Genomic DNA, 14428 nt, shown 5'->3' with positions numbered 1-14428 from the left:
CGTTACTGTATACGTATTTATTAGACAATTATCAATATACGATATTTCGTATTTTGTTTTTTTAAATCAACATCAGAATCGTGGTGTCTAAAATTTATTGTAGTATATTGTTTAACAAAGATGAAAAAATAATGTTAAAACATTTCAAAGGTATGTTTGAGTATTCATATTCTTATATATATACACACTATTTTCACAATTCCATGTATAATGTATCTCCAACATCTCCTGCAGAAGTTGAGATAGGTAATATAAAATAAATTAACAAGAGTAGATGTGGGTATATATCTGAATTTCAAGTATAACAATAGCGCTTAATTTCAAAAAGTATTTTAACCTTATCTCTTATTGACGCAAAATGTATTTAATAAATCCGATTTTAATGTTTTAACAAGTGATGGAAGTTGAGTGCTGAAACATGCCCCATTTTATGTCTTGATAATAACATACTACGTATTTTATATATGGGGTATGTATTTGTCCGTATTCATATTTGCGTTGCTTGAGATCCAAATCAACAGACTATTTCTTGTGCAATCACATATACAGTATATTAAAAGATGATGGATTATATTATTGATTGGACTTTCATAATATATAGTAGTAAGAAAACGATAACTGGGTTATGCTAATTTAATTTATGGCCGTTTATGGGTCTGTATAAATATTCTAAAACACCAGATAATGGTAACGTGTGCTGTAATGTTTATTAGGATATTGTTCGATTTGTTATTTATTAGAATCTGGAATTTCAAGCCAGATAGCAGGAGCATGACATAAAGTGGTAACAGTAAAGTTAACACGGAAATACCCCGTGAGGGATAAGTCCACAAGCCTTATAATTCGACTTAACTGATAGTTAAGTGTTTGATTGGTTTTTTTCTTTTTTTTCTTTGTTTGTTAGCGTTAACTCGTTAGATAACCGTTTTGCAAATAAGAACCGAGCGGTGCTAAGTAGTAAAATACTCTAATTTCAACTACGTTTGGACAATAATAACAAATTATGTGAGCCACGCTGACATAAACAACATAAACAAAGGTAATAGGTATCATATATATATGGAAAGATATGTAAAACCAACAACGAGAAAGGCAAGCCGATATAGCAGCGATCATGAGTAGGGATGAGCAAAATATCCGTATATTTTGATTTGATTCGTTATCTGTTTCGATTCGAATAGAAAAATCCAGATATTTGTAACTCATCGAAGTAAACAAATACTAATATGCAATATCCGTAAAGACAAAACAAATCACAAATACTAATACATTTAGGAGCGGTTATACGATCCTCGCTATAGACATATATACATATATTTTAAAAAATCATATATATAACTTAAATAAATATTATATTTTATATAAATTTTACAATATTTTTATTTATTAAATTTATTATGTTAGTTTAGAATTTTTTAAAAGTAATATTTTTATTTATAATAAAATATTATTCTTTTATATAGTTTTTCATTTTTTGTACGGATCAAATCGGATATCCGGTTACAAACCTAAATTTTCCGGATATTTGACTGATCGAATCAGATCGGATAATTGAGTATTATAACGAATCGGATCGGATCACCAATACCTCCAAAATCCGGATATTCAAAGTGGCCACCCCTAATCATGAGTTAGATAGCCGATGAAATAAAATAAAGACAAAGTTATATAAAATCAACATACCATGTTGGATTGAAACTTTTGCATGGAGAAAAGAAATTGATACATGGTGTTACGTTCTGATATGAAATATGAAGGTCTTTCTCATACATCTATTAATCCATATAGCTTAAAGGGTCTTTGATCAGATCTGAATAAATCATCATATGTCCAAAGGTAAAAACAAACAAACAAAACAAAGAACGACCTCGAGAATCAAGAACATAGAGATATTGAATGAATTTGATTAAAAATGAGAATATCGAATAAATAAGTTAGAATAAGTACCCCCACTAACCAAAATAAATAGAATTTTTGCATCAAACCTACTTTTATCTTTAAAAAAAATCTAATGTTCAAACTTTAAAAGAAAGCTACCAATCTCACGATCACTAATTTTCACATCAACCAACCATTTAAGTAATGGAATCTTTCTAAAAGAGAGAAAAATAACAAGTTGATAATAGATTAATAGATGGTGATTTCGACCTATTTGTTTTTTTAAATCACAACAGATGTAGTACATCTGGTGATTAACAATCTAGTTATTTTCTTAATAACAGATATGTCTTTGTTTTTCTTGTAACAACGTGGAATCTAGTTGTCCTAAATATATGACTTACAACAAGAGTAATTAATACATATTGGAATTGAAACTTACTAATAATAGGCTATACTCGAACTTATTTTTGGCAATCCTCAATACAAAAGAATATGATGCGCTTCATGATCTGCCGGTATATATATTTAGGTGACTCCCATATAATTGTTCAAGTCTTATCAACTTCTGCAATGGTCGACCGTTCTCCTCATACGGACATTAACGTCTTCCAATCGATGGCTCGACTCCTAAAGTAGCGTTTATATCTCACTAGTGGTTTGTCCGCGCTTCGCGCGGAGTGGACCTTATTTGTTTGTCAACGATGTGTATTTTTGCTGTGTATGTGGATTGTATTGTTTAGTTAGAGAATGTATGTTGTTATTAGGTTAGTTATGTTCTTTATGGGTGTTTGTAGAATTTGTATGAAGTTGTTTGCCGAACTGATGAAATAGGTTGTTTGTACGGTGTTGGGTTATATCTTGACTCGGAAAATGATTTAGGGCTTATTTGTGTACTAATCATAAAAAAAAAAGGGAAATTAGTTTTCTAGAGAGAAGGAAGAGAGAGATAGGAAGAGAGAATGGGAGAAAGTGTGTGTTTTTGGTTGTTTAACAAAGTTTTTTTGGTAGTTATAGGGGCAAATTTCCTAATAATTTATAGTTTGAATGTGTTTTTATCTTCAAGTGGAGTTGGAATGTTTAGTAGGGTGATATTCTATGTGGGTTTTGGTTTATGAAAGTTTTTAAGAAGCTTATGGGAAAAAATTTTACTTGTTTGGTTCTTGTTTTTATTTGGTTAAATAATTTAATTCTTCATATAACTGAGCTTTTTTTGTTTGGTTATTTTTCATTTTAGCTGAAATATATAATTTTGTTGTTGTTAAAAGCTTATGAAAACTACAGGCTGTATTTGTCAGGCTATGCTATATATGTGTTACGAACATTAGCTGTTAAAAATTTGGAACATCTTGTGTTTACTGAATGGAACAATGATCATTTTTCAGTCGGTTTTATTTAGTAAGATTATAGTGGAATTTTGTATGCTGGACTATTAAATTTTCAAACAAAGGTTTACGGCCTCAAAATCTTTATTTGTGTGATCAGGTGTTCTGAATTTTGAACTTTTTAAAAAGTAAAATATTTGGTAAGCTTTCTGCTAATTAAGAATTACAAATATAATTTAGAATAATTTAATTAATAGTGAACTAATCAAAATTTCAAGCATTAAATAGTTTTAAGATAAACTGCTTTATCTTTATTTTATTATTGTTTTAGCATATATAATTTGAAAGAAAGTTTTTTTTTTAAAAAAAGCAAAGGTTTAAATAACTTGACATGACACAATAATCTCAACTTTAGACAGAGTTAAAATTTAAAAGCAACGAAAATAACTTTTAGTGTATCTTCAGGACATCCGTTTCGCATTTCTGTCTCTAGCTCCCTTTGTTTTTTAAGACAAGAAGGCCCACACAAGCATCCTCATCTTATTACTTATGATATTCAACGTAAAGAGATTTATTGAACCAGACGTGAAACCACAAATGTAATACTCTTAGTTTCTAAATAAGAAATGCCCAATGATATTTTCTTGCCTATTCATAAATCAATCGAGATTCTTGAGCCATCGCAAGCTTTACTGAAATCCTTTCCCTTCCTACCAAAACCAAACATTGCAACAAAAAAATAAGATTTACTCTTCTCTTTTTATGTAGGGTTTTTTCGGATAAATAATGTAATTGAGTGTTGTTGTCAACAGTTTTTTACCTTTTAGACCGTTCTTCAAGAAATTCTTTGTCCTTGGGGTGATCAAACTCGCTAGTCATTCCAATTAAAAGAGCCCTTTTCGTGTTCAAGTCTTTTGGTTGTCTCTACTGTCTACAGAAAACAAAAGTAAGCAAGACATAAACCTTTTTTTTTTAAATAACACACCTTCAAAGTAAGCTAACCTGCAGGAAACATAAATAAGTGTTGTGGGATTCTTTCTGCAGTCAGTATAAAAGAGAGAATGTGAAAGCATAAGCATAAAGTAAACGTAAAAAATCAAACTTCACTGCAAAAGGATGCATATATTACCTTATATATTGAATCCAAGATAAGGAGATCCAATTGTGACCACCAGTAACACACACTAAGCACTTTGTTACACTTACCATACTTAGTGCTTGATGAAGAACGTGATACATCGGAGATATAAGCCACTCTGGATTTTCTCCAAAAAAAGAAGCCAAGATAGACGTTGTATTCTCCATGCATCACTTAAAACATAAATAAGATTTGAGTCTCCACATAGATCAAGCAGCGAGGTATGATTCACTCTTTCTACAGAGGCTTTGAGAAACTTACTGGAAGTGCCGTGAATGATAAGTATGAAGCTACAAATGGCTTCTTGCAATCTTCTTTGATTACATTCCAATCCAGCTGTGTTCGCTCGCCTAACATCTTGGCCTTCTTTAAGTTTCTTCTGGACCAGATACGGGAACTTCGCAGCAAGGTTGTTTTCAGAAAAGCATGTGATCATTGCAGCTTCAATATCTAAAAGTTCAAGCTGAATTTCTGAAGATTGCGGAGATACTATTGTTACATATTTATGTGTCCATAGAAAATTGGCTTACGAAGATTGGAGTAAAATCTATATCATCAGTAGGACTGAATGGCTGTACAGAACAAATATAATCCAAGCCAAGTACATCACCAGCATGTTCATCAGTCAAAATCATCTGCAGGGTATGAAGAGTAAACCAATGATGATTTAGAATTTGGTTCATCTAAGATTCGTTCATACATATCTGAAGACAACAAACATGCAGAATGTAGTGAAAAAACAGAACTTCATCACAACTTACAGAATCAGCTTGAGGAATGTTGTGAAGAGTAAACCAACGAAGGACTTGTTCCTTAAATGTCTTGCCAACGTCGATCTGGATGTATTTTATGTCTGTCATTGCTTTGGCAATAATCAATGAGTGAAGTGTTTCTCCTGCCATAAAAAGGACAACATAATCAAAGATTTTTTCGGATAGAAAATTTTGAGTTAAAACTTAAAACTTGAAATATGATATGGGAATTTAAATCTAGCTTCAGTATCAGTAAGTGATTACACACCAGAAAGAAAAAAAGAACTAACCCTATCAAATTGACACAAAGCTGAACAGTAAGCTCGATTGGAGCTCCAACATCGGACCGGTATCAGCAGCATTCCCTTGCGAATATAGAAGGTTTGTGAGATACCTAGGATACATGATGTACATGGCGACAATTTTGGTTCCTTGGCGCTTGAGAAAAAGATGATCCGCGTTGTCTTGTAAGTTAACTGATTCGGCGGAAGAGCGCCACCTTCACCGCAGTTGAAGAAGTCACACCCCCATCTCTATCTTAGTAAACTCCATTCTCTCTCTCTCTCTCTCTCTCTCTCTCTCTCTCTCTCTCTCTCTCTCTCTCTCTCTCTCTCTATCTATCTCTCTCTATGTTTCTCTCTTTTACTCTGTTTGTACATGTGATTCATATTGGTAAGTGATGGCGTTTCAGAGAAGAAGACGAAACTGGCGATGATTATTGTGAGTTAAATATCAAGTAATTGGATGGCTGGATTGAAAGATCTTAATTACATAGATTGAATGTCGAGGAGAAGCGGACGGTGGTCATGGGAAGGCGGTGGAATATCATACGACAAAAGTAATAGGAATTAGGACAAATCATTGGTAAAGCCCATTAAATAAGTGAAGCCCAAAATGTAGAATCGATTAACCGTGTAATGAAAAACAATGTTTCTGAGAAGTACAGGTGGCAAAAAATGCCCCTATGTTCTTGCTGACGTAGAAGCAGGAGGTGAGAGAAAACCCTGTTTTATTATTATAGATTCTTCCCATGGCAAAAGTAAACGGGCTAATGTTACTAAGATATTAATAAAAACAAATATATTATAAAAAAATATGGATTCACAAAGGCAACAAAAACCAAGTCCTGATAAAGAAACCAGGTAAATTTTTTTTAAAAAAATAAAGTGGACAAAACTAAACACTAATATACGGCCGCACGCATTTGATGACCAACTTTATTTATTTTTAAGTTATTTATTAAATTATTACAAAATAAACTATAATAAATACAGATAATTCTAAAATCGATCATTTCCCATGTTCTTTATACGAACGCGCAACCAACGGCAGCTAGCGGCAGAGAAAATACAGTGCAATGGAAGCAAATTAAACGGTATGGAAAATTCAAGTGGTCGTGAGTGAACTGCCGGAAGAACAAAATACTCAGCGTTTTTTTTACTCCTCTGTCACTGCCGCAGCGTCAAGAAAACAGGCTGGATTTGTTACATGAGTAATGTGGTTGACTTTTTTTGTCGTGATGATAGGTTAAATTTCAGTCGCTGCAGCTGGTCGTCACGTTCACAAAAAGAACAGAGCTATTATATTTGTTGTATATGATGATTCATATCTAACTTCGCCATCTAAACCCTATATAGATCAACAGATGATGGTTTTATTTGCATTATGATGGAAATACCAAAAACTGGACCAAAAAATTAGTTGGATCACATTTCAATATGGTTCGACCGGATCGAATCTAAACTACAAAAAACAGCCTAATGCCAAAGGAATATCTCATCGGTAATCGGGTTAGAAATGGGTAATTCTGACAAAGTACCCAGAAAATTGTATGTTGGTACTAAATCGTCAGAAAAAAATCTGTTGAAATTTTGTTAGATGCCTCTGTTGGAATAGTCATCGTTAATTGGTTGGATAATTTCCGGGAAATTATGGACCACCTTGTTATGTTGGTAATAACGACGACGTAAATTTGTCGGTATTTCCTGTCCAACAATCCAACCAATTTCCATCAGAAAATTGGGAATTACCGAGAATATGTTTCCATCGGTAAGTCAGAGATTACCGACGAACTGAATCCATTTAACATTTTAAACCATTAACTACGAATCGTTAGTGTATGTCACCTTCCGTCACGGTTTTATAGATGGAAGGTGACATATATATGTTTAATGCAATTGAAGTTGAATGTTTCTTTTATCAAACTTTTAGTTGAGGGATTCTTTCACATTACATCTTTAGCTGAAGAGTTGTCTCACGATATCTTTTAGTTGAGGGATTTTATTCTCCTTTTCAATGAACAGTTAGGTTAATTAAGAAAATAAATGCAAGGGAAAAAACTCATTTCGTATCTACTTGATTTTTTTTTTTTGGAACATGCACATCTACTTGATTGATTTTTCTTTGAAAAATATATATTTGATCGTTAAGATGTATCCATCAACACTATGTAATCCAAGCAGATACAATTAGTGCATCACGAATACACATCTACCACAATTATAATTATTATTCGCTAATCATAAAATTTTCAAAAAAAAACGTTTTAATAGAAACAAAAATATAAAAATATAAAACTAAAAAAAACTCGGCCAGAATGGAACAAGGTATTACTTTGGTATGAAAATGGAGTCCTTACATCTTATTAAGAATGATAAAAGAGGTGTATATAGTTTAAATTTTATCAAACGAGAAAGATTTTGGGAACTTCGTTCAAGGAACAAATTCACTAAATCATTTTGAAATTGGCTAGCTAGTGTATTTATATATTTCTCCTTTCCTAATTTACGTCTCAAATATGAACTATATGTATAATTCTTAGCAATAATTTAAAATAGTTTTCAAAATTTTAAAATATATAAAGGTCAAGTTTCTATCCTAGGACAAAGTTCCCAAGATTCGGGAACCAATATTTTAATGTCTCAGGTGGTAGAACAAATATAAGCAGACGAACTTATCGAACACACAAGAGAGGGATATATATCATTGCAGTCCACATTTCCAAATTATATTCCCTTTCCCACTATAGTTTTTTATAATATCTATTTAGTCTTCGGCTTATTTACAGGTAATAACTTTTGACAACCAGGACATTTAACAAATTAAGAAGAAAAAACAAATAAAGGACCGTACTTGAGCAAATAGTTTTTAACTTTATTATTCCATTTAAAAGTCAATGATTTTTCTTTTTATAATGTAATTTGTTGTCTGGTACATCCATGTTAAGTCTTTTATATGATTATTATATGGTGGTAGTACAAGTTTTCTGAATCTACTTTAAATAATAGAAGATGCTTGAGCTTCATTCACGTCCAGATATATAATTTCCAAAGCAATAATTAATAATAATTATTATTATTTTAAGAATCTCTCTCTCTCTCTCTCTCTCTCTCTACTGCAACTCGAAATCGTGATCGTACGTCCGGCCACCGAGATGATTCCATCTGTTTAGTGCGTCTTCGTGCCTATAAAACCTTCTCTCTCTCGTTCCCATCACTCATCTCAGTCTTAGGGTTTTTCATCTCCCTTTTGCTAAACTCTCGACGATGAAAATTTTCAATCTTTCCCAGAAATTGAGTGTCCTCTGCTGCTGAATTGCGAAATTAGGTGTTTTTTGATAACCTTAGAAAGTATCGATTTTGCTAATTCCTCAACTCTCGACGATGAAATTTTCGATCTTTCCCAGAAATTGAGTGTTCTCTGTTGCTGAATTGCTCGGATCGTTGCGAAATTAGGGGTTTTTGATTGATTTGTTTAACCTAGAAAGTATCGATTTTGGGGGTTTTTTTTTTTTAAGAAAATGGAAGACGGCGAGCTTGAATTCTCTAACCAAGAAGTGTTTTCAAGCTCCGACGTTGTTGGTGGGTTGCCTCCTAGCAACGGTTCGATAGATAGTTTCTTCGATGGGCTTCTAATGGACTCTCATCATCAACATCAACATCAACATCAACAAGGTGCTTGTACCCACACTCACACGTGTAACAACTCCACGGGAACAGCAGATAACACTCACAGCCACACGTGCTTCCACGTCCACACCAAGGTCCTCCCCGAAGACAGCGACGAGAAAGTCTCCACCGATGATACAGCCGAGTCTTGTGGCAAGAACGGCGAAAAGAGGCCTTTGGGGAACAGAGAAGCCGTTAGGAAGTATAGAGAGAAGAAGAAGGCTAAAGCTGCTTCCTTGGAGGACGAGTGTTCGAGGCTCAGGGGTTTGAACCAGCAGCTTGTGAAGAGGCTGCAGAGTCAGAGTGCCTTGGAAGGTGAAGTCTCGAGGCTTAAGTGTTTGCTTGTGGATTTGAGAGGGAGGATTGATGGGGAGATTGGGTCTTTTCCTTATCAGAAACCGAATATTCCTTCTTTCTCCCACTTGGTGAATCCTTGCAACGTGCAGTGTGAGGATGAGGTTTATTGCCTTGGGGATGGGTTTGGAGGTGGGGGGAATAGCCAAGAAGGTGGTGGTGGTGCGTCCATCAATGAACAAGGTTTAAGCGGTTGTGATTTTGACCAGCTTCAATGCATGACTGATCAGAACTTAAACGGTTCATTCAACAGTGCCAATGTATCTGCCACTAATAAGAGAAAAGGTGTGGTTTAGATCTTGCCTCAGTTGCTTCATAGAGTTAGTATGAGCTCACTCGCGGTTTTGTAATGTTCATTATAGGTGGGCATCGTGGACCGAAAGGAGCTTGAAGGGTCATCAAGCTTGTACCAATCATCTTATGTACACTAGGATAGATACTGTATTCAAAATAAAGTGCTGCTGCATCAGCTTCACTCAGGTTCCTCTTGTGTTTTGCATTTTGTTTCCTTTTTTTTTTTTTGAAACTATTTTCCTTCCATTGTATTTTTGTTGTTGAGTTTGCCGTACCAGATGGGATGATTTGTTAATATAAAGTCAAATCTTTCCGTGTGTGTTCTTTGTCATTTGTTTTCATGCTTGAGTAGCTTCTTTCTAAGTTTGTGTAGAAGAAGCTGCTTGAGAATGATCTCTGTGTATGTATGACTTGTAGCAATTGTTTTGACCCAATGAATGACAGTGTTAAGGTGTTGGTGTTGGTGTTTTCTTGGTGTTCCGAGTGAGATCTCTGAATAGGCAAGTTGCAAAAGATTTACTTCCTGAGATATCATTACCTTGCATACACTTAAAAACAGCTAATTCTATTATGAGTTCTTGAAAACTTTTCAAAAAAATGTTTTAATAGAAACAAAAAATGAAAATATAAAACTTAAAAAACTCGGCCCGAATGGAACAAGGTATTCCCTCCGTTTCATAATAGTTGATGTTTTAGAAGATGTTTGTTGTTTCAAAATAGATGAACTTATGATATATTTATATTATTTTTAATTTTACTAGAAACTGTGTAATCAATTAGATTTTGCAGTCATTTCTTTAATTGGTTGAATGATTTTTAAATTATATTTGTAAAGTTACTTTTTGAAAAAAAAAAAAATTCTTAATCTTTGTGCAATGAGTCAAAACATAGTGTATTTTGAAACAGATGGAGTATTACTTTGGTACGAAAATGGAGTTGTTACATCTTTTAAAGGATGATAAAAGAGGTGTATATAGCGGTGAGCAGGGTATCCGATCAAAAAGTCAACGGGATTTATTATGAAGAACAGTGAAAGATGGAAATTATTTAAGTTCGACCTGTTTCAGAGAAAGATGGAATTGATAAACAGCTTTGATTTGGGTGAACTTTAAGCATCAAAATCGCCTATGCGAAAAAAATATCGCTATAGCAAAAACAAAAAATCGTTCCGAAGATCGAACACAAAAACAAAAAACTTGATCTCCATCCCCGAGAAAAATGTTGATCGGAAAACAAGGGTGAGAGAAATTTTCTCTCTCTCTAAAGAAAAAGAAAAAAACGCCTTGTTTTGTGTCTTTTTTTAATTTATGTCTCAAATATGAATTATATTATATGTATAATTCTTATTAATAACATAAAATAGTTTTAAAAATTTTAAATATATAAAGGTCAAGTTTCTATTCTAGGAAAAAGTTCCGAGGATTCGGGAACTAATGTTTTAATGTCTCAGGTGGTGGAACGAATATAAGCCGAAGAACTTATCGAGACACGAAAGAAGAATATATATCATTGCAGTCCACATTTCAAAATTATAATCCCTTTCCCACTATACATGTTTTATAGTTTTTTTATAAACTCTATTTAGTCTTCGGCTTATTTACAGATTAAAAAATTTGACAACCATGACATTAACAAATTAAGAAGAAAAAACAAATAAAGGACCGTACTTGAGAAAAATTAGCTGTTTTCATGCTTGAGTAGCTTCTTTCTAAATTTGTGTAGAAAGCTGATTGACAATTGTATGCATGACTAGTAGCAATTGTTTTGACTATTGAATGACAGTTTTAAGGTGTTGGTGTGGTCAGGGGTGTGGTGTTGTCTTGGTGTTCCGAGTGAGATCTTTGAACAGGTGAGTTGCAAGAGATTCACTTCCTGAGATATCTTACCTCGCATGCATTTAAAAAAAAAACAGCTAATACTATTATGAGTTCTTGAATCTTATTATTGATTAATAATACCTGGATGCGGTACTCAGATATAAATCAAACTTAAGAGCCATATCAAACAGTGTATATATAGATTGGTTCAAACAAGTTAACAACAGTTATAAAGAATCACTCATCGAATACAAAAGACTTGAATCATTTCTGGTTTTATTGCTTTGTTGTGCATCTTGGTCGCCTGCATCATCATGGTTGTAGATGCTTTCTGCCATCTGCCAAGCCTGATGGCCGTTGTCTCCAGCAACGCTTGAGATGACCCAAGGCTCGTCCTTGTTCCAAGCAAAATCTGATATATTGGCCTTGTGGCCACCATGAGAGAAAAGCAGTTCGAGTGGACCATCTTCAACTGCCGATGAAAGGCTGAAAATTAAAACTGTAGTGGACTATTCGCTGAGAGGGCCAGCTTGGGCTCTTCCATGGAGGCCACAAGGCCAATATATCAGACTTTCAACTATAGTTGAAAATGAATTGAAGTACTTTAGGCAATAGTATATTTCTTTCATAATAGTAATACAACTTGTTTTCTAGACTACTAATTCTAGTAATTTAGGCATTCAACCTGGTAATAAGTATTTTCTATCCAGTTATTTCTTTTACACATTAGATATTACTATAAATTGGGAATTTTAACAGTAGTTGAATTTTTCATTGTAAAAAGTGAACTACTATTTTTTTTTTAAAAAACCACAGCTTAACAAACAATGCAGCTGATACGAAATTCATTTGTGGACGCTTACATCTGTTAACATGTGCAGGCAGACCAATCATACCTAAACTGATGACAAAACACTTCCAAAAAAATTCAGTGGCTAACGTCCCATAATGGTAATTTCCTTTTAGCAAAGAACACACTACGTTCCTATCAAAAACCAACCTTTGTGACAATTGGCGACATGTATCCATGTTAACAATGAGATGCTGGTTTAGTGACCACTAAACTAATAATTAGACTTCATCATGGCTAATTATTAAATGGGCACCGCAAGCTACCGAATTTAATATCTGTTCATACTAGTCATATACTATTAATCACCGTGGCTGATTACAGCATAACCATAATTTTTCGTATTACTCAATTCCACCGAACTATATTACGTCCAAGAGAAACGAAGTATAAGCTTTCTTAATTCTTCTAGTCCGACAAAATTACTATTTGTATTTCTTTTAATAATGTTATAAAGTAATGCAACTTATTGTCGTATCATCTTTTGGACACTATTATCTCGCAAATCAAATTAGTTGTTCGTACTATTTATTTGGTAAATTAAATTAGTCGATGGATTCCAGTGACATATATATGCCATAATTTTTACTTCAAGATATTATTCGTTCAAAAGATCAAACGAAACATGCATAACCATTTTAACATGTAATTTACATTCTTTTCTTGGCCTTCTCTCTTAAAACATTGCATACCAACATGAACAAACCAACAAACAAAATACAATTCTCGGGAACACATCAACACAAACAAAACAAAATCACATAACCACACAACCTGAGGCGTTCTCGTCGCTAAACGCCGTAGTATAACGTACCTCGGTGGAGCTAGCACGTGCGAGCCGCGACACATGTGGATCATACTCGGTGTTCCTAACGTACCCAACAGGAGCTCTATTATCGTAGACACCAGAGGCATAAGGATGAGCGACAACGTCGTAAGGAACGTAAGGGTATAGCTCGGCTCTTTTGCCGGTCCTGTGAATGATCCGAGCCACCACTTTGTTAGGCTCAACGTAACCAACCACTGTAACTTTCTGAGCATTAGGCTCGATCGCTACATCTCTCACTCCATTCATTCCTTCTAACGCTCTTCTCACTTTCCTCTCGCATCCTTCGCAATCTATCAAAACCCTCACGTCCACCGTCTAGTAATTTCCACCATCATATATTAAAAAAATTGTGATTACATGAAACGTAAAACTATATATGTGTTGAGTTTATTTACCTGTAGACTTCTGTGTCTCTTGGAGTCGCCACTGGAGCAATCGAAGTATTCAGAGACGTGATCAAGAACACCCATTTTTCTTCTTAATTTTCTGATTTCTCTTTTGAGTTGAGATCAGAAAATAGATATAGACTTTCAAGTTTGGAGGTATATGATATGATTCTTCTTTTTTTTCTGGTATTATTCAACAAAAATATGAGTTTTAAATCTTGAAAATACCACCTACCAAAATCTATAAGTAGTTTTCGACCATATATATGTGATGATATTTTGTATCAACTCTAGTGACTTGGGTGTTAGTTTGACTACCGAACAACAAGAAAAGCCAATACAGATATATAAATCTTTATATAAAAAGGAGTCTAATCTATTTATGTCGCTTTTGTTACATATGCACCTCCATTATGGCAATAATTAAAAATGACAGATAGATGAAATAGACATTTGCAATATAATACATGCTTGTCATTGGTCTATAAGTATTTTAAGAATATTTCCTTTCGCAATTATTTCAAAGCTGACTAAACACATAGATAATTGACAATTAGTTTTTGGACTAGAAGTTGGAATCTCTTGAGATGGATGACCGCTCATGTTGCGTAATGGCTAACCATTCTTGACATGTTTATGCACAAACAAAAATATGTTTCAACATCATAGTGTGTTATGGTTCTAAAATTGATAACTCTAATTAAGAGAACATTGTTTTTGCTTTCCTTCTAGCTACTGCAGACAAGACTTTATGAAAGCCACATCTCGTTTTGAATCTTCTTTTTCAATTTCTAAATTTTTAGAGCAGTGATTTTAACGTGATGCAATCTCAACTCAGATAATCAATATGATCAATCA

At 33.7% G+C, this 14428-nt stretch overlaps 3 protein-coding genes across 12 annotated transcripts; 1 reads left to right on the top strand and 2 right to left on the bottom strand.

Annotated features, from left to right (window-relative positions):
• Nucleotides 1-3603: 3603 nt before the first annotated feature.
• On the bottom strand, nucleotides 3604-5981 carry LOC106367473. Of its 10 annotated transcripts, none has more exons than XR_007318248.1 (8): nucleotides 5384-5942; nucleotides 5103-5236; nucleotides 4872-4976; nucleotides 4603-4791; nucleotides 4333-4514; nucleotides 4206-4241; nucleotides 4024-4134; nucleotides 3604-3913 (listed from the first exon to the last, which is right to left on the bottom strand). XR_007318248.1 is itself a non-coding variant. In XM_048745124.1 (8 exons), the coding sequence occupies exons 2-7, from the start codon at nucleotides 5199-5201 to the stop codon at nucleotides 4128-4130; spliced, it is 627 nt and encodes a 208-aa protein (XP_048601081.1). In that variant the 5' UTR covers nucleotides 5202-5236; nucleotides 5384-5981; the 3' UTR covers nucleotides 3604-3913; nucleotides 4024-4127. The 10 variants fall into 10 exon arrangements, 4 of the variants coding, with proteins under 4 accessions (XP_048601081.1, XP_013662709.1, XP_048601078.1 ...); XM_048745124.1 differs by having other exon boundaries at nucleotides 4024-4130; nucleotides 4603-4804; nucleotides 5384-5981; XM_013807255.3 differs by having other exon boundaries at nucleotides 4603-4804; nucleotides 5488-5981.
• A 2339-nt stretch (nucleotides 5982-8320) lies between these two features.
• LOC106375277 (basic leucine zipper 19-like) lies at nucleotides 8321-10144 on the top strand. Its single transcript, XM_013815146.3, has 2 exons — nucleotides 8321-9679; nucleotides 9757-10144. The coding sequence occupies exons 1-2, from the start codon at nucleotides 8893-8895 to the stop codon at nucleotides 9783-9785; spliced, it is 816 nt and encodes a 271-aa protein (XP_013670600.2). The 5' UTR covers nucleotides 8321-8892; the 3' UTR covers nucleotides 9786-10144.
• A 2823-nt stretch (nucleotides 10145-12967) lies between these two features.
• LOC106374188 (heavy metal-associated isoprenylated plant protein 25-like) lies at nucleotides 12968-13833 on the bottom strand. The gene is made up of 2 exons (XM_013814270.3): nucleotides 13580-13833; nucleotides 12968-13499 (listed from the first exon to the last, which is right to left on the bottom strand). The coding sequence occupies exons 1-2, from the start codon at nucleotides 13652-13654 to the stop codon at nucleotides 13113-13115; spliced, it is 462 nt and encodes a 153-aa protein (XP_013669724.2). The 5' UTR covers nucleotides 13655-13833; the 3' UTR covers nucleotides 12968-13112.
• Between the last annotated feature and the right edge of the window lie 595 nt (nucleotides 13834-14428).

This window comes from Brassica napus, chromosome C1 (assembly GCF_020379485.1).
Source record: "Brassica napus cultivar Da-Ae chromosome C1, Da-Ae, whole genome shotgun sequence".
In the NCBI taxonomy this organism is placed as follows: Eukaryota; Viridiplantae; Streptophyta; class Magnoliopsida; order Brassicales; family Brassicaceae; genus Brassica; species Brassica napus.
Note: the sequence above shows the minus strand (reverse complement) of the source record. Positions and strands in the feature narration are given on the sequence as shown.